General features: G+C 60.8%; 1 protein-coding gene across 1 annotated transcript in view; it reads right to left on the bottom strand.

Annotated features, from left to right (window-relative positions):
- The window catches only part of UNC13A (unc-13 homolog A), a 50622-nt gene that overhangs the window by 18847 nt on the left and 12222 nt on the right, over positions 1–19553 (bottom strand). Inside the window, exons 2-22 of the mRNA XM_017836981.1 lie at positions 15098–15181; positions 14651–14750; positions 14333–14450; positions 14034–14157; positions 13785–13858; positions 13647–13701; positions 12780–12815; positions 12044–12254; positions 11426–11551; positions 9394–10044; positions 7671–7764; positions 6630–6679; positions 5500–5578; positions 4226–4231; positions 3856–3927; positions 3374–3593; positions 2619–2846; positions 2230–2371; positions 1688–1857; positions 600–715; positions 333–496 (exon numbers count right to left, since the gene is read on the bottom strand). Coding sequence (XP_017692470.1) covers positions 333–496; positions 600–715; positions 1688–1857; positions 2230–2371; positions 2619–2846; positions 3374–3593; positions 3856–3927; positions 4226–4231; positions 5500–5578; positions 6630–6679; positions 7671–7764; positions 9394–10044; positions 11426–11551; positions 12044–12254; positions 12780–12815; positions 13647–13701; positions 13785–13858; positions 14034–14157; positions 14333–14450; positions 14651–14750; positions 15098–15181 — 2920 coding nt within the window. The remainder of the gene's footprint in view (positions 1–332; positions 497–599; positions 716–1687; positions 1858–2229; positions 2372–2618; positions 2847–3373; positions 3594–3855; positions 3928–4225; positions 4232–5499; positions 5579–6629; positions 6680–7670; positions 7765–9393; positions 10045–11425; positions 11552–12043; positions 12255–12779; positions 12816–13646; positions 13702–13784; positions 13859–14033; positions 14158–14332; positions 14451–14650; positions 14751–15097; positions 15182–19553) is intronic.

Raw genomic sequence — 19553 nt, 5'->3', positions numbered from 1 at the left:
AGTCTCCCCTCAGTCTCCTCTGCTTCAGCTGAACCAGCCGAGTGCCCTCAGCTGCTCCTCAGACCCTTCCCCTCCAGATCCATCTCCAGCTCTGTGTCCCTCCTTTGGACACTCTCCAACAGCTTTAGATCTGACATGGTGCCCTCAGGACTTGAGGTGAGTCTGTGCCACAGTGCATTGAGAAGGGGAGGGATGGGCACAGGTTTGGGGTAAGTCTGACCCGTGGCAGGGAGGTGGGTGCCAATGGCAGTAGAGGAGGATGATGGGGACAGTGATCCCCTCTCAAGGCCGGCACAGCCCCCCCTGAGCCAGGTGGAGGGCAGGTGACTCACGTCATGGCCTGGTAGATGGACTCCACCCCGTAGCGCATGGCAAACTCGTCCACGATCTCCTGTGCCGTCTCATCAAAGTACACCTTCCAGGCATCGTCCCCCTTGGCGTCGGGGATCTTCACCACTCCGTTGTTTTGCAAATCCGTCACAAAGTGGAACAGGTTCTGGGGGTACAAATGAGTCCCGTCAGGTCCCCAGGGCCGGTGGTGGCAGGGTGGCATCGCTGGGGTGGGGGCCGTGCCCCCCGTGCCTGCCTGGGCCGCTCACCTCATGCAGGCAGGTGTACTGGACGTGGTAGGGAGCCACCTTCTCCTCGCCTTTGATCTCCACGCTGATGTGCAGCCGGATGGCCCCCGACACCGCCGACTTATCTGTCCGCTTGTCTGCGGGGCACAGGGAGGGGGACGAGGTGTGAGGCTTCCCCAGAGCAACCCTGCTCACTCCTGGCCCCAAGGAGGGGCAGAATGCTCCAGGACAGAGGGTCTCTGAGGGCCAGAGCTGGGTGGACACCCACTACCATGTGCAGCCAGGCCAGGGCACAGTGCCACCAAGGTACTGAAGAGAGGGATTTGGCCACATCTCCAGACTCTAGAGACGTGGCCTCTCTGTGCCTCAGTTTCCCCTCTGCAGAGGGCTGATACTCCAGCCCTCCTGGGCTAAAGGTTCTGCAAATGACCCTGGGAAAACACTTGATCCCAATGGCTTCTGATAGGAAATGTTTTTATATATATTTAAAAATTATTTATAATATTATATTTCTATATAAAATCATAGAATCAGCTGGGTTGGAAGGGACCTCTGAGATCATCAAGTTCACCCCTTGATCCACAACTTCTGTGATTATATTTATATAAATTTATATAAATATACTTGTATATATTTATATAAATCTTTATGTTGAAATAGATATTTATATTTGTATACTTATTGTATACATTTATTATATAATATTTTTTTTTATAGTTACATTTATATTGCTGCTGCTATAGCCCTTCAGGCCAGGGCTTGTAGCACGTCCCTCTGGAGCCCAGGGCTGGGGTCCCAGCCTGGCCAGGCTGTGTTGTCCCTCTGGAGCCCAGGGCTGGGGTCCCAGCCTGGCCAGGCTGTGTTGTCCCTCTGGAGCCCAGGGCTGGGGTCCCAGCCTGGCCAGGCTGTGTTGTCCCTCTGGAGCCCAGGGCTGGGGTCCCAGCCTGGCCAGGCTGTGTTGTCCCTCTGGAGCCCAGGGCTGGGGTCCCAGCCTGGCCAGGCTGTGTTGTCCCTCTGGAGCCCAGGGCTGGGGTCCCAGCCTGGCCAGGCTGTGTCACCCCCCCAGGGCACAGGGCAGGGCTCTCAGGCTGTGTCAGGGAGATGTTTACCGAGGTTGTACCAGACGTCCATCTCCCCGCTCAGGGTCCGGACCTCGATGATGGTCTGGCCCAGGAAGTCGTCGGATTCCCTCTTGAAGCGCTGCTTGACGCGGGATTTGATGTCGTCGTCTTCGTCCCACACACGGACCTTGATGCGGTCAGAGGAGTTATGGCACTCACTGGGGAAGCAAGAAGGAGCAAGCCCTGGGATGAGCAGGGAAACCTTTCCAACTTTTCCCCATCCTCTGTTTCCCTAAACAAGAGGGACCACCCCCACACAGGGCAGGAACTAGGGAAGAGAGCAGACCTGGGGGCACCAACCCTCCCCAGTTGGCTCAGCGCAGCCCCAGCACAGCTCCAGGGATCAGCCCCTGGAGCCCAACCCTCCATGGCACAAAACCAGCACCCTGAGGGACCCCAGCACCCCCCTCCACCCTGAGTGGGGGCAGGACGAGGCCCAGCTGGCTCCCCCACTCCAAAGGGACATGCTGACAGCCAGCACAGCCCAGCACAGCAATGCAGGCGGATGAGGGGACTGGGGGTGAACTTACAAATGGAAATTCTCCTCCCAGACTGGGTTGAGATTGCCGTAGATAGTTTTAGTCCTTTTTTTTGTCTTTCCAACCTGGACAGTGACATAGGGGTCACTGGAACCTGTCTTATCCTTTGCTTGCAGGCCCTGGGCACAAACCACTGCAGCACAGCACGGCACGGGATGCACACCCATCCACACACGGCACAGGCACGGCACACATGGCAGAGAGAACAGACAGAGAGAGAAATCAGTGCCACAGCCACACCAAGACCCCCAAAACAGGCACCTGTGCCCCCACAGGGCCCCAGGGGCTGAAGCTGCTCGGCAGGATGAGGGGTTGGGCCATGCAGCATCCTTGTGCTGGGAACAGCCTTGTCCCCATGTCCAAAGAGGGCAGCTGCCTACCTGTGATGCTGATCTTGGCCGACCATTTGGAGGTGCCATCCAGGACACTCTGCTTCACTGCCTTCATCTGCTGTGTGTGTGTGGTCTTGTTGACCCCAAACACCTCCTGGATCAGCTCAAATATCTCCGGCTTGTTGCGCTCCCGGATCTTCATGCGGTCCTTGAGCACCATGATGATGTTCTGGGTCCGGTCCTCTGCTCCGTGCTTGGAGCTCTTCTCTGCTGCTCCTGGGAGAGGACAGCCATGGGTGAGATGGGGTGGGGATGCAGGCGGTATCCGGGAGAGACCACAGAGCTCTCTCAAGTGAGCATGATGGGCCTGGGGACAAGGCAGGAGGAAACGGCCTCAAGGGGCACCAGGGGAGGTTTAGGTTGTATATTAGGAAAAATTTTTTCATGGCAAGGGTTATCAAGCATTGGCACAGGCTGCCCAGGGCAGTGGTGGAGTCGCCATCCCTGGAAGTGTACAAAAAACATGTGAATGTGGCACTTGAGGACATAGTTCAGTGGTGACCACAACGGTGCTGGATTGACGGTTGGACTTGTTGATGTTAAAGGTCTTTTCCAACCTTGACAATTCCACCATTCTGCGATTCTATACATTAATTAATTCAAACCTGGAGGGCTCTCCCCCCTTCCCAGCACAGATCTGCCCTGCCCACCACTTCTCCCACGCTCAAGGCAGGAGCCCAGCTCTCCCGGGCTGCTCCATCCTCCCTCTCCAAGGGCAGAAGGGACAAGGCTTGTGTCCTTACTCTGCAGGCAGTCGGCGTTGAGCAGGTCCTGGCACTTCTCGTGGCACTTGACGCCGCACTCGGCGCAGCGCATGCCCTGCCGGGCGATGCCCCACAGGAGCCCCTCGCACTCGTAGCAGTAGGTGGGGGTGGTGGCCGTCCACACCTCAAAGTTGTGGGGCGTCGTGCAGGAGATGGGGTACACTAAGGCTTGCAGGGTCTTCTTGTAAACATGGTTTTTCTGTGCAGGGACAGGAGAGAGAAGGGGGGAGAAAAGCTCAGGCAGGGCAGAGGGTGGCACTTGAGGACACGGGTTAGTGGTGGTGGGTTGATGGTTGCACTTGGTGATCTTAAAGGTCTTTTCCAACCTCAATAATGCCATGATTCTATACCCAGCTGCTCTGGCGTTGCCAGAGGACGCTGGTGTGGCACACACCCTGCACCTTCACTGCTGGCCCAGCCCCCGAGGCTCAGCCCCCACCCCAGCCCACCCCAGCACCTACCAGCTCCTCATTGTTCAAGGTGCTCGAGGCCAGCGCAGATGTGATTCCCGCTTTCCTGGACTGGACCAGGGACTGTGGGAAAGAAACAGAGTTCCCAAATCCAGCAGAGCATGGAGGGACCCTCCTGCACTCCTTTGGGGTCCCAGTGGCTGTAGAACACCCAGGACAGACCCCAACCCCAGACAGGGAGGGCTCCTGGCTGCATTTGGGGGCAGAGGGGACAGCCCAGCTCCCAGTGATGCCAGCATTGCTGTGCAGTGGGACTGGAACCAGTTCAGCAGCCTGTGGCATTCCCAGTTCAGCCCCAGCAGGGCAGAGCCTCTCAACATGTGTCTGAAACCCCTGGGGAGATGGGGTGGGGGGCACTTACCATGGCCTGTGGGCAGCCAGGGCCAGCGAGGGGGGAATAAAAAGGCCATTAGTGCAAACACTTCCCAGGAGAGCCCCTTCCTCAACAGAACCAGTTGGGATGGGGGCAACGCCCCCCCTTCACCCAGCACTGGGTGGGAGGGACTGTGTCCTCAAGCCCAGCACTGGCTGCAGCCTGCAAATCCAGCAGGGAAAGGAAGCAGCCCCCTCAAACCCTGCACACTGCCCACCCCCAACCCCCAAAACACCAACACAGCACAGTGCAGAAGCATCAGCGGCTGCCCAAGTGGGCTGGGGGTGGGGGGTTCTGGGGGGGGCAGCAAGGGGGGGGCAGGGGGATGAGGGGAGAGACAGGTTGGGGACAGGAGGGTGGTACCCTGGGGAGGGCACACAGTGGAGCTGGCAAGGTGTAAAGAAAGGGAGAAGGAGGGGAAGGGCATCTAATTCTGGGGGTAAGGGGTGTCTGGTTTCCAAAATTGCTGTCTCTTGTCACCAGGGAGAGGACAGCAGAGTGATCCTGTGCATTAGAGCCCAGAGGCTGGAAGGGACCCCAGCATGGGGGGTCCATACATGGGGGGTCCCCAGCCCCATACACTGGACTGTGAAAGCACAGCAGGGCAGTGGGGATGGGACCAGAGGGTCTGGGCAGCTTGGAAAAGCCACGACCACCCCTCCCCTCGTACAGAGGTCCATCTGTCCAGCACCAGCATGGTCCAAGCTGCAGGGACCTACAGCAGGTGGGACAGGGAAGGACCAGGGACACAGCACCAGCAAAAAAATGAGAAACCAGAAGCAGCCCCGGGAAGCCTCGGGCTGATGCTTGGTGTGGGGACTGGGGCTCCGTTAAAGAGAAGCACCCTCGGGTAGGGAGAGCCCAGCTGTGCCATCCTCACAGCTCCCCCCACTGCAAGGAGGGCCAGGAGCCCCCCAAACCAGCCTGGGACACCCCCGCCCCCCTTTGGCAGGGCTGGGGGAGCTGAGGGCTGGCCGGCAGCACCCAAGGGCGCTCTCTCTTTAACCCCTCGGACCGCGCTCACCAGATCGCTGACTAGAGGGAGAGATTTGCGTCCAGGCTTAATGTCGGGCATGCTGTTAATGCAGCGCAGAAACCTTACAGCCGCCCCCCTGCCGCGGGGGAAGCCCAGCCAGGCCACAGGAAAGAAAACAAGAGAACACAAGCCATGTTAGAGGCAGCTGGGGAGCGGGGCAGTCCGGTGGGGCGCAGCGGGAGCGAAGCCGGCAGCTGTGGGGGTGGTGCCTTAGGAGGAGCCTCACCAAATCGCTAACTAGGGGGATGGGTTTTCGCTTGCGAATGTCCGGCATGCTGTCTATAATGATCAGCCCACCACCAGGCCTGCAAGAGAGAGGAGAGTCAGAGGGGAAGGGGAAACTGAGGCATTATTGCCCCATGGTCACTCGGGATTTCGTAGAGTCACAGCCTGGTTTGGGTCTGACCTCATTCCACTCCCTGCCACAGGCAGGGACACCTTCCACTATCCCAGGTTGCTCCAAGCCCCATCCAACATGGCCTTGAACTCTTCCACGGATGGGGCAGGCACAGCTGCTCTGGTAAACTGTGCCAGGGCCTCACCACCCTCTCAGAGAAGAATTTCTTCCTACTATCTAGGATTTGGCAGATAGAACTGCAAAGCAATCCCTTTGTGGCTGGGACCCATCCATGGGGCCCCCAACCTCACCACCACCCTGACTGGGACAGGGATCACCGGACTAAAAGCTGAGGGGGAAGGGGATTTGGGCAGGAAACTGTGATTTTCCCCATGTGAAGTGCATCAGTGAAACTCAGGAGAAAAGCAGCCCATTTGGCTTAGTCAGCTCTGGCTTTGCAGCGTGGGGCTGGAGAGCTAGAGGTTCACTCTGGGACCCCAGAGGGGAGCACTGAGCACGTGAGCCTTGAGTTCTGCTGCAAGAGAAACTGAGGCAGGAACTCAGCTTTGCAGCCCTGTCTGTGAGAAATCCCTGGTGTGATCTGGGAATTCTCATGGAAAACTGCCACATTCTGCCTGGGGTCATGGCAGAGCCGTCTGCGAGGGCAAAACAGGACTGAGACCCCCAGCCCATCGAGGTGAGAGGCTCAGGATTCCCCATGGCATCACTCCATGAGGGAAGCAGGAACTGCCACCCCAACTCAGTCCCATCCCAACTCACCTCTCACTCTCCCCCTCGGCAGCAGCTCTTGGGGACACAGAGCAATGTCATCTCTGCTGGCTCCTCCAGAAGCACCAGACATCGACCAGCATTCAGCCCCAAAATCTGGCCCCCTGCACGCCCACAGCTCAGCAACCCTTCCCCACACAGGCCCACTGTTGAGCTTGTTAATCACATCCTAATGAGGAGGGGGCTGAGATCCCGGGGGGCAGAACGTTCCAGCTTCCCCGTGTACTCACCCGCCTTTGAACCACAGGGATTTGGATTCTCCATCACCTTCCCCGCGGGCCTGGAAAACACAGGACAGTGTCAGGGGCACAGTGGGATCCACCAGCGTGGGGGGCAGCCCCCCCAGGGCAGTGAGCACCCCACTGTGCTCCCAGCACTGGGGAAGCACGGGAGGATGGGCAGGGTGGGCAGAGCAAAGTGTTCCAAAACCAACAGGGCTCTTCCCAGCAAAGAGCTGGCACTGGGAATAAATATCTTGAGGAGGCTGAGCTGGGTGAGCGGTGGGTGGGCTTCAGCAGAGGGGCTCGGGCTGGCAAAGCAGGGTGGGCAGCTACACCGTGCTAAAATTTGGGGGTTGGGGCAGTGGAGAAGCATCATAAGGGCTCAGTTGGTCCTCAGGGACCCACAGCAGTTGGAGAGAAGAGCAGGGAAAAGCCAGAGCACATGGAAGTGGGGGTGTGTGCAGGGATAGTCCAGCAGTGACACCTCCCCTTCCAGGAGGGGATTATTTCGGGGGAGCAGAGAGACCATTGCCCTTGTGGGGCAATCCCTGCACACACAGACACACAGACACACACACAGGGAAGGCACACAGGTTGCTGGGAGGTTCCAGGGGACATGCTTACCTGCAGGCAGGCTACACCCCTTCCCTGCAGGGAGGGGAGACGCGGGTGCAAGGGCCATGGTGGTGGACAACTGAAAAGAGAAGCGGTGGGGAGGGGGATCGAGACCCCGGGGAGCGAATCCAGAGCCAAAACAAAAAGAAAAGATGGAGGATGGAGTCTAAAAACAAAACAAAATATTGTCAACTCAACAGAGGGGACGGGGTGGGGGGCTCGCACCAGCACACGCATGCAGCACACACGGGGGGGTCCTCAGCACTCCAGGCCCCTCTGGGGGTCCCACTTGGCAGGAATGGGGTTGTGGGGCCACCACTGCTGGGGGCCCCCAGGTCAGGATGGGTCCCTGGGGAGTGGATGTCCCTGGAAGCTGCCAGGGCGTGGGAAGGGGCCGTGCCCCCAGCCCAGGGCAGTGGCCAGGGGGGTCCTCACCTCCTGCAGCTGCATGCAGACCTTGTTGAAGGCTCTCAGCCAGTTGGCTTTGGCTCGTGCTTTGGGGTCCTGCACCTCCTCTTCTGCCTGCTCCCTGCAAGGACACACACACCTTGTCACCTCCCAGCAAGGCACCGGGGAGGGGGAATCAGCCCCCACACCCTGGGCAGGACTGAGGCTGTGATCTGGGCATCCTGATGGGCCCAGAGCCAGTGTGGCCATGGCAAAACCCCCTTTTGCTACCAGGAAGGACCTGAAAATGCAGCAGGTCCTGCTGCAAAGGGCAACACTGTCAGGGCAGAGCACTGGGGACAAGCCAGGAGCTACCCCTCCCTCGGGAGACCCTGCCCTGGGCACCTAAGTGACATGTGGGGACAGTCGGTGACACAAGTACGTGAATTAAACATCCTTTGTCCCTCACATCCATCAGGATGTTCTCTGGCCTCTTCCCACCACAACAGCCTGGGGTAAAGAACCCCCAACACCCCAGGGAAAACTGTCCACCTGGACATATTGGGTGTTGTGGGGTTTTTTCTCCTCTCCTGCAAAATGAAGACATAGAGGAAAAGAAAAGAAATTCTCCAAACACACCAGCCTCCTTGAGACCCTGCTGTGACATGACACTGGAGAGAGAGACCCAAAACTATCCTGGGACTAAGCCCTGGGGAGCTCAGGAGATGAACCTGCCCAAACCAGCCCTGGGGTCTCTGCCTATGCTAATCTGGGGTCCCCAGTGCTAATCTGGGGTTGTCAGCATTAATTTGTGGTCCCCAGCACTAACCAATGGCCCCCAGAGCTAATCTGATGTCCTCAGTGATAATCTGGGGTCATCAATGTTAACCTGGAGTCCTCAGCACTAATATGGGGTCCCAGAACAGTCCATGGTCCCCAGTGCTAAACTGGAGTCCCCAGCACTAATCCATGGTCCCCAATTCCCAACATGGGACCCCCCGAGCCCCGTGCCCAGTGGGCACCATGACCTGAGGCCACCTGTGCCCAGGCTCCCACCAGCCCTTGGGCCCAAATAATGTATTTTAAAAAAAACCAGCTCTCTGCACATTCTTTTAAATTAGAGATTCCCCAGCTCTGGTCTATAATTTAAACTAAATAAAAGACTGAAAAAGCCCATCACAGTTCCCCTCTTCAGGGAGGGGTGACAGGCACTGAAAATGGAAATGGTCAATGATGACATTTGAATAATCTGTCCCCGAGATATGAATTATTCACATGCTGAACCAGGAACCTGGCCACCAACTAATTCACAGCACAGAAGGCCATGGAGTGGCCTAGGGAGAGGACTGGCTCCTGTGGATGGAAATTTCCTCATCTGACCGAGCTCCAGGGTACCCCCTCCATCCAGGGAGCCAAAAACTTGAGCCAGAGGAGAAGAACTGCAGCCTCAAGTCTCCACTTTCTCCAGCCCCAGGTTTGTTCCAGGTTATAAACCTGCAGACCCATAGCCCTGGCAGGTTCTTTAACACCTTGAGCCCTGTTCAGCATGGGGGTGGCTGGGCCAGGGCAGTGTGCCCAAGGGGGCTGGCCCTTGCCTGAGGGGCACAAGGTGGGTTTCCCTCATCTCAATGCCTCAAGCACCTGGAAAAGCTCCAGAGACCACATAAGGTGTCTCATCCTGGCACCAGCCCCAGCCTTGAGCCACCTCCAGAGCATCCTCAGTGCCACCAGGCATGGTGCCATCCCAGGGCAGATCAGTCCCCCCTCCTACCTCTCAGCCGGTTTTGGGGGCTCAGACTCTGGGGCTGCCTCTTGCACGGGAGCTTCCTCTGCTCCCCTCTGGGCCTCGAGGGCCTCAAGGGGTTCCTGGGAGGCAGAGGTGTCCTTCTCCTCCTTCCTCTCCTCTTTCCTCTCCTCCTTCCTCTCCTCCTTTCTCTCTTGCTGCTGTGGCTTCAGCTGTGGGACCAGCTGAGGTTGCTGCTGTTGCTGCTGCTGTTGCTGCTGCTGCTGCTGCTGCTGCTGCTGTTGCTGCTGCTGGGGGACCTGTTGCTGCTGCTGCTGTGCAGGGGGTTTCTGTGGTGGGGGGTACATTTCGTCCTCGGGGGGTTCATAAGTGTCCTCCTCCCGCAGCTCCTCCTCCTCCTCCAGCTCCTCCTCCTTCGCATAGCCTTCCTCAGTCTCACTGTAGTCCTCAATGAACTCTTCCTCCTCCTCCTCCAGGTAGAGATCATCATCGTCCTCCTCCTCCCAGCGCGGGGAGTCCTTGTGGTAGCTGACGGAGCTGTGGCAGGAGTGGTAGGAGTCGCCGTCCCTCTCGTCCAGCTCCGAGTCCCGCAGACTCTCGTTCTCGAAGTCCTCACTCAGCTGGGAGCTGCCCTGGCTCAGCTCGGCCGACGAGGCGTAGCGACTGCTCCCTGTGGGGCTGAGGGGCGAGGGGACACAAGGACAGGGCTCCTGTGGGTCTGTGTCACCCCAGACAGAGCCCCGGGGTGCCCATCCCAGGGGCGGGAGGATGTGCAGCTCCCACCGGGAGCACTGGGCTCCTCAACCTGGGAGTCGGAGGCACAGACCCAGCAGACTCCATGGGCTGGGACCAGCCCCCAGGCTGGGGCACTCTCGGGGTCTGACCTTCCTGACTGTGCCAGGGCTGAGTGTGGGGATGGGGGGACAGTGTCTGTCCCTTCAGCTCACCCCAGCCAGGGGTGGGGGCAGAGCACAGCACCCCCAGCCAGGTGCTGCCTCCTGCTACTGCCAGAAACCCTTGTCCTGCCCCTGCCCCACAGAGCTGTCACCCAACTCTGACACCCCAGCGCTCCTCGTAGCCCTCCCAAGCACCCTCACCCCAGGGCACCCCCTGAGCCCCCTCACTCCCCTCAACATCATCCCTACCCGGGGGTCCCCTCTCCACTCCTCCTGCCCAGCCAGACCCCTTCCCCCCGCCCCATCTGTCCCTCCCCCAGGCCCTTTCAGCCCCCTCCTCTCACAGTTGCCTGCACTGTGAGAGCTGCAGGGGTCCCTGTGCCCTGTGCCCCAGGGCTCCGTGGGGACAGGCTGACAGAAGCAGACATGCAGACAGGACAGGGACATGCCAAGGAAGAGGCCGACACCACGTCTCCAGCCAGGGCGAGTGGGGTGGGCAAGGGGGATGGGGATGAGGGGATGGGATGGGCAGAGCCCGGAGTGGCAGAGCCAGGCAATGGGAAGCCAGGGGACACTGCAAGGAAGAGGGTGCTGGGGGATGCCCAGGCTGGTCCCAGCTGGAAGGGGTACTGGCATCATCCAGGTACCTTGGGAAGGGGCACTTGGGGCACAGGGGTGCAGGAGACATGGCTCATGCGTGGAAACCCCCCACTTCCCCATCCTGACCCTGGCCAGAGCTGGGAGAGGGGCCCTTGGCACATCACAAGGATCCCAAATCACTGCATGAGGCTTTGGCCCAGCCAGGCACTCCCTGGGAGGTGACCAGGAACATGGGGTGGCATTTGAGTCCCCGAGGCCCCACTCCCACACCTGCTGGCTCAAGGAGGTCTGGCTGCAGATGGTCGCAGTGCCAACGAGTGGTACCAGGATGCTGGGACATCACCCCGTGAACTGGGGTGCAGCAGCAAGAAGGGACATCGGAGGGAACACCTGGAGCACCCCAACGCTGCCCCCCTGCGAGGCCGATCCGGGACGGGGAGCGGGGACCCTGCGGTGGCACGAGGCCGCCCTTGCCAGGACTGGTGTTGGCCTCACCATGGCTGCAAGGACCGACCACAGCACTCTGCGACGGCACACGGCACACGGCACAGGCAGAGACCCACCTATCCGATAGGTCTAGGGACCGCCTGCTCTCAAGGGAAGGCTGGCGGCTGGTCCGCCTGCTCGACTCAGAACCGGACTCAGCGTCGCTGCGTCCGTTTGCGGCAGAGTCTACGCTACCATAGCGTCTGCCGGGGAGGAGAGGAACATGGTCAGCGAGGCCCCAGTGCCACACCACCGCCACCCGCCACGTCCCGGCATCCCCTGCCGCCGGGGGACACCGGCAGGGAGGCTCTGCCCACCGGGAGGGGGCTGGCACCTTGGGCTGGGCTGGGCTGCGGCCGCAGGGAGGAAGTGCTGGGCAGGTGTCTCTGCCACGTCTGTGTCCCCAGCCAGCCCACACCCCACTGCCCAGCTCCCAGCGTGGCGTGGGGGTCCCCAAACCCAGCGAGGACAGAGGAGAGCGGTGACCCAAAAGGGCTTGAAAACTTCCCAGGGAGAAGGAAAGGCTTGGATGGGGCCAGCACCATCCACCTTTTCCTCACCTCAGCCTCCTTCCCTCTGTCACCCACCTCCCTGGGAGCACCATCCCTGGCATCACCTCAGGGACCTGCTGGCCTCTGTCACCTGGGGGGGAGGTTAAGAGAGGGAGTCCCGGGGGGGGCTGCACCCCACGCTACCTGATGGGAGCCTGGTCCGAGTAGTCCATCTCGTAGCTCTGCATGGAGTCGGTGTAGGAGTCACGGGAGCTCTGCTGCTGGTGCCTCATGGGGTACTGGTGCACGGAGGCGTTGGGCTGGGACGTGGTGTAGTAAGGGGGGGGGATGCTGTTGCTGGTCTCGCTGCGGTAATCGCTGTCCCGGTCATCCACGGTGCTGTCGGGGTCATCATCTGCCAGGGGACACAGTGAGTGGGACAGGGGATGGCCCAAATCTGCCCCACGCCCTGCACAGACCCGTCAGTGCCCCCACTGTGTCCCCACCGCTGTGGGCCCGTGCTGGGGAGATGGACCCTGGGTAGGGTGAGAGGGGGCTGCACATGTTCTCAGTGCAGGAAGGGTTTGAGGGGGAGGGGGAGGCAGAGGGGGAATTTGGGACATACAGAAAGGAGAAAGAGGACAGGGCAGAGCCTCCCTCTGCCCCACTGATGTCCCACCACAGAGGCAAAGCCTGGGCTGCTCGTGGTTACCGGGGCACCCTGAGGGCACAGAGCCACCCAGGGCTGTGTCCCCACCAGCCCATGGGGACAGCCCTGCCCAGGACAGGGCACTTGGTGACACCATCCTCACCCAGCAGAGTCATGGCATGAGGCCACAGGTTGAACCCAAGCCCCAGGTCCCCTGAGCCCTGGGCCAGGCAAAGGGGGACATGCTGCGGACCCCCAGGCTGAGAGGAGAGGAGGGGGTAGCATACTTACTCTGCTGTTCTCCCCAGCCAAAATAATTCCAGTTGCCTACAAAGAAAGGGGCAGAGACAATAAGGACAGAGGCAGCTGGTTGGGAGGAACCAGCATCTCCCAGATGGCACAGTGGCACTGGACTGGGTGGGGGACAGCACCCTGAGATGGGGGACATCCAGGATGGGGCACATTGGCACTGAGCCATGCTGGGGACAGGGACTGTGCAATGCAGCACCGTGATGGGACAGGGAAGGGGCCTAGGGATGATGAGCCCAGTGGCACTAAGTGCACTGGGGACAGTGCCTGGGCCTAAGCCCTGGTGACACCAAGCTGAGCTGGGGACAGCACATGGGGCTGGGCACGGTGACACTGACCCAGGCTGGGGACAGTGCTGTGGATAGGCACGGTGGCACTGAAAGGGGACAGGTCCTGGGCTGGGCACAGACACACTGACCTGGACTTGGGGTGGTTACAGAAGGACAAACAGGCACAGGTTGGGACAAACTGAGCTGCCACCCCGAATCCCCCAGACCCCTCTGCTGGGGCCCCCACCCAGCAGCTCCCTCACCAGCCTTGTTGCCCTTTGCCCAGGCTCCCCAGGGGACTGTCCTTACCAGTCCCATTGCCCCTCATGCCCTGCTCCCCTCAGACCACAGGAAGGGTCACCCACTGTGGAGCAGGGGGACAGCAAAGAAACACCAGCAAACACGGGAGGGAGAACGGGAATGGGGACAGGGTGTGGGGTAAAGCTGAGCCCCACTTGGATGGGGTCCAATGCTCCAAAACACAAACAGAGCCCACCCCTGAGAGTCCCCAGTGTGGGGAGTGGGGAGGAAGAGGGGGCATAGGGGTCCCACGGCAGGGCAGGGACAAGGCAGCACTTACAGCACTGGGAGCCGTGCACGGGCAGAGGCTTTTCCTGCTCCTCCTGGAAGGCATACTGGGAAGAGAGGGGCTGGTGAGGGCTCCTGCTGGCAGCACTGCTGCCCCCGCCCCCCTCACCCCGGGTCTGGCTGCACCTACATCATCCTGGTCCCGCATTGCATTGAGCTGCTCCAGCTTCTTGGCCCAGTACCTGGCCTCCTCCTCGGGGATATCTGCAAGGGCAAAGACCCAACTTGGTGCACAGAACCCCCCTCCCAAAACAGCCCTCAAGCTTTTGAGGCCACAGGGTCAGAGCCTCAGCCCCAACTCCAAGGCTCCTGAGCATGCCTGGGGCTGGGGACCAGGAAGGATGCACCCCAGTCCGGGGGGGCCGGGGATGGTACCCACCCAGGGGCAGCTCGAAGCGGGTGTCAAGAAGGATGCGGTGGAAAGTCGGGTCCTTGGTGCCCGAAATCTCGTTGTCGGTCATGATGACCTGGGAGTCGAGTGTGAGCCATTCCCCAGGGCCCTCCTGCGGGGTGGAAATGGGGTGAGGAGAGCTCCCACGGGCCTTTCCTGGCCCCACAACCAGCACGTGGGGTCTGGCCCCAAGCAGGATGGGGAAGGCACTCCCTGCCCCAAAGGACAGCTGAGGCTGGGTCATGTCCCTTGGGGTCCACGTGGGGTGGACATGCCTGGCTCCCTACCTCGTTGGACTGCCGGATGGTCCTCAGGGGGATCCACACCGTCCCCACCATGGTGTCCCAGATGAGCCCCTTGTTCCACACCTCCACTGTCAGGCCCAGGTCAAGCCTGTTGATCTCACTGGGGACAGGAAAGGTATCAGGCTACACCCCCCTTCAGGTCACCCCCCTCAGCAGGCCCCTGGGACCACCCCAGCCTTGACCTGCCCCCTCAGGCCCAGGACTTAGAGGAGCCCCCAGGGCTGGGGTCAGCAGGGGACCTCCCCCTGTCTGCAGGGGCAGCAGTGATGGGGGACCCCGGGGGACCCCCTGGACACTCACAACATGAAGTCCTGCTCCCAGGAGGGCAGGTTGCCCCGCACCGCGATGGTCGTGCTCTTGACATTTTGCACCTTCAGGGTCACGTAGGTGTTAAACTTCTCTGTGGGAGCAAGAAGAGGGTGAAGTGACCCCCAGTGTGCCCCCGCCCTCTGACACCACCCACTGCCACCCTCCCGTGCGGACTCCCACACTTGGCACGCCAGCCCCGCAATGGATCCCACCTCTGCTGGGGTGATGAATGTGAGTCCCCCAGCTCCTGTTCAGGGCACCCCCATCTCTGTGTGTGCTCCTCCCCCACCCCAAACTTGCCGACTGATATCGGCAGAGCTGAGGATGAGCCTGGGCTCCCCTCTCCCCCCAGCCCTTCCTCTGACCCTGCCACATCCAGCCAGCCCAAGAGCCCCCCCGTCCCCCCTCAGGTGGGCAGGCAGGTGGGGGGTCACTTACCTTGGGGCCCGTCATACTTGGCCTTTTTAACTGTGGGGACAGAGGGAGGGAAAAGAATCAGGTTGAGAATCTGGGGGGGGGGTGCTGTAGACCCCCCACCAGGGTGTCAAGGGGGTGGGAGGACCCCAGCCCTGGCTGCCCCCCCACTCTCCCCTTCAGCTGCCAGGTGGGGAAAGTGCTGGGATACACGATGCCAGGTGAGGGTGGGACATCAGACATGAGCTGGAGGTGGGCACCAGAGGGGAGCAAAGGCCCCCCACAAAAAGCCTGCCACTCTGGGACAGCTTGTAACCCCAAATGACCTGCCTTCATCTGTTGAGGGGGTGTTACTTTCCTGATCCCCCTCACTTCTGAATTGGGATCTATTTGGGGAAACAGATGATGTCACTCACCACCCATATCCCGAGGGAAAAGGCGGGTTCTGGGGGGTCCTGCCCCCCTCTCTAGTCCCTGTCACAGGGCACTAGCCCAGCAGCACCAGGGTTAAGTGTCTCCCAAACCACCGACCCAGACTTCCCACGGGGAAACCCGGGGGGGGCTTTCTTCCCCTTAAGAGTGGATCGGTAACAGCCTGTAACCCTCCCCACCCCAAAAGAGCACCAGGGACAGTGGAGATACCCCTCCAATTCCCATATAGCCCCGAAACAACCCCATTGCACCCCAGCCCTGTTCCAGAGGGGACTGAGGGGCTGGTTCCCATCCTGCCCATCGGGGGGTGTGTGTGTGGGGTGTGCATGGGGGGGCTCAGATCCTGCTCGGCACCATGGGAAAAACCCCCTCGATTCTGGCTGATCCCCCCCCAGCTTTACCCAGTGCAGGGCGGGGGTCAGTCCCCATGTTTTGGCTGCAGTGGGGAGGCAAACAGAGCTGGGCACAGCCAGGTACCAACGCTGCCAACGCCGGGGGGGCGAGGCGAGGGCGAGGGGTGTCCTCGGGGCTCCCGGGAGGGGACCAGGCAGGGGGGGGGGAATGACACAGCACCCGGAGAACGGTTTAATGACGCGGGTGCCAGCGGGTGCAGGACCAACGTGACCGAGCAGGGATGAAAATAGCCCTGGCGACATCAAAGGTAATTTGATTTCGGAGACGTGCCACTCGCCAGCCGCTTATCACCCGCCACCAGCGCCGGAGGGGACGCGGGGCTGCCGCCGGCGACACGTGCCTGGCAGGGCTGGGAGGAGCCCGCGTGGCATCAGCAGCCTCGGGAAAACTGAGGCAGGGGGGAATAACCGCCTCGGAAAATAACTGGGGACCCTGTGGCTCGGCTGCCTGCCCTGTGCCACCGAGAGGGTGACACGCCGGGTGGCTCTTTGCCCGCAGGAAGGTCACCGGCCGCGTCACTGGCAGCCATGTTCCCAGGGAATCACAGGGAGCCGCAGCTTCGCTCAGGGATGGGGGGGGTCACGCTCAGGGGAGGCACCAGGCTCCAGGATCCCAAAGATCCCCGAGTGTCATCGTGCTGGGAGCCTGGGGGCTGACTGGGGACGGCTGCCATCACTGTGTGTAATAATTATACATGTTATATATATAATGTATTTATATATATATAATACATATATTATTCTATTCTAATACAGTATTTGGTACCAGGACCTGCCTGTGGCTGACAGGGATCCCTGACATGGGGGCTCCCCCTTGTCCTGGACCCAGGGGCACCCACTGCTCTCCGCCAGCTGCTGCCTCCGAAACGGAATGAGAGAGCAGAGGAAGGAAAAGCTCCAAAAATACCCGAGCTGACAGGAACAAACAATTATCCAGGGAACACGTGGCTTTCCTGGCTGTCATCTCCTGCCAGGGAGAAGTCCTGCTGCCACCATCTGCAGGCTGTGCTGCCCTCCCGCACATCAAAGGGTGCCCAAAGCTGACTCAGGGGTGGTGAGTCCTGGGGTGACACCCTGGGGCTAAATTAAACCCCAGGCAGGGAGCTGGGGACAGCAGGACACCCGTGTGAGCTGGGTAACCCCCAACAAGCTGGAAGAGCCAAGGTGCTTCCCAGGCTGGGGTGATCAGGCTCCTCTCAGGGCGATCCTGGCCAGTTGTGGAAACTGAGGCAGGAGGCAGCTGGCAGGGATCAGAATGGCAGTGGTGTGAAAACCAGGCTGGGCTGGGCATCCCACAACAGGCCTGTCTGTCTGTCCACCCCTCTGCCATACACACATCCCTCTATCCGTCCATCCATCCCTCTGTCCATCCTTCTGCCCATCCACCCACCCCTCTGTCCATCTCTCTGTCCATTTATCTGTCTCTCCACTCACCCATCCTTCCGTCCCTCCATCCATTCACCTGTCTGTCCATTCCCTGTGTGTCCACTCCTCTGTCCATCCATTCCTCTGTCTGTCCATTTACCTGTCTCTCCATCCATTCACCTGTCTGCCCATCCATCTATCTCTTTGTCCATCCATCCTTTGACCATCCATTCACACACTTGTCCCTCCATCCACCCCATCCCTCCACCTGCCTGTCCATCCAACTCTGTCCCTCCCTCCATACATCCTTCATCCATCCCTGTGTCCGTCCTTCATCCATCCCTCCGTTCACCCTCTCCCTCCATCCCTCCACCCCTCTGTCTGTCCATCACCCACCCACCCCTCTGTCTCCGTGCTCACGTCTCCCGTCCCCTCCATCCATCTGTCCCTCCGTCTCTCCATCTGTCTCTCCGGATGCCCGTCCGCCCTCTGTCCATCTGTCCGTCTGCCTCACACCACTCCAGACACCCCCTCCTGTCCCCGCTCACCCCACCTCTCCCAGGTCACTCCCTGTCACCCAGGGACACCCCCTGGCACGAAGCCCCCAGGGGCTGCACGTGGCCCCAGCCCCCAGGGAGGGGCAGGGAGAGGCTGGGGGAGGATCTGAGGTGGCACCTCCACCCCCAGAACCCCAAAAATAGGGTGGGTGACAAAACCAGCTGCCGCCAGAGAGTGGTGACAGGGCAGTGGGGGAAGCCCAAACCCACTGGGAGCTGATTATCACCAGCCACCCACAGCATCACCAAGGGTGTCACCACATGTGACGTCTAAATGAGAGCAAAGAGGTGCCCCGCTCCTGCCAGAGGAGAAGCCCCCAAATGTGGGGCTGGCTGGGGGGCACGCAGGGGCACCCTGGCTCTGGCAGCTCCCTGCGTGCTGCTGTGGCACTGCCACAGGAGAGGGGGCTGTGACAGCACCTAAAAGACAAGGACACATCAGGGGGGTGGGAGGGGGCACAGCCCCTCATCCCCCTGAGCTCAGGCAGCACTGAGGGAGCCCCCATTTTCCTCTGGATTTCACCTGAAGTGAGGGAGCCCCAGCCAGCCTGTGCCCCACCTTGTCCCCAGCTGCCACTCTGCCACCTCCATCCCATGACCCCAACACTCACGAGTGCCACCCCTTCCCCATCAGGGTGTCACAGGGTTTGGGGAGCGCGTAAAGGGACCCCTCTGACTTTTGCCCCCCCGCCCAGACTGAGCACTCATTCCGGGGTAAACACCAGCGAGGCCAAGGCCAGGCCTGCAGGACTCATCTATGGACCGAGTTGGGTAGGTCTCAGTGCACTGGGTGTGGGGTTCCCCTACCTGTGTGCTCCCCCCAGTTCCTCCCAGTATGGAGTGACCAGCACCCCTAACTGGCCCCACAGCAGCACAAGACCCCCAGGCTCCTGCCCTGACCCCCCCCAGCATCACCATGCCCATGGGGGGCTGGGGCTTGGGGTGTAATTTGAGGGGGATATTTAGGGGTTCACAGACTGAGGGATTCGGGGTGTCTGAGGTCTCTTTGAGGGAGTGGGAATGTAGGGATGCTTGAGGATAGATGATGTTTGGGATTGGGGAGGGTTTGGGTTGCGGACTGGAAATCAGGAGGGTTGGGGAGTGATGTGGAGTGTTTGGGGGGCTCACATGGGGTGTGTTTCGGGTGAGGGGGTGTTTGGGAATGCAGGGAGCTGTGTCTGCAGGGTGGGGGTGTCTGGAGACAGGCGTGAGGGGTGGGGATCTGGGGGGGCTGGGTAAGGGGGTATTTGGGGAGAGGGAGGAGAGTGAGGCTGGCTGAGTGGGGGTGTTTGGGCAGTGGGCACGTGGGGGTCTCCGTCTGAGGAGGGGTGAGAAGAACGCGGGGTAGGGGGCTGGAGAGGGAAGAAAGGGGCTCCGTGGGGGCGGGAAGGAGGAGAGGGGTAGACGGGAGAGGCTGAGGTGGGAGGCGCGGGGGGAGCCCCCTCCCCGGTGGTCTCCCCGGTGGGGGAGGGTTACGGGGGGAGCCCTTGGGGGAGTTATGGGTGAAGCCCCCTCCCCACGGCGAGTTGGGAGGCGGGAGGGGAGCCGGGGGGGGAATAACGGGAGCAGCCCCTTCCCCGCGGTCTCCCCGGCGGGGGGGAGGTCCCGGGAGGAGCTCGTGGTGGGGGGGGCTAAGAGGGGAGACCCCTCCCCACGGCGGATCGGGAGGCGGGAGGGGAGCCAGGGGAGGTTACGGGGGAGCCTCGTCCCCGG

The sequence above is a fragment of the Lepidothrix coronata genome, unplaced genomic scaffold (assembly GCF_001604755.1).
Source record: "Lepidothrix coronata isolate B3197 unplaced genomic scaffold, Lepidothrix_coronata-1.0 Scaffold290, whole genome shotgun sequence".
NCBI classification, from domain to species: Eukaryota; Metazoa; Chordata; class Aves; order Passeriformes; family Pipridae; genus Lepidothrix; species Lepidothrix coronata.
The sequence above is the reverse complement of the archived record's forward strand: the minus strand, read 5'-3'. Positions and strand labels throughout refer to the sequence as shown.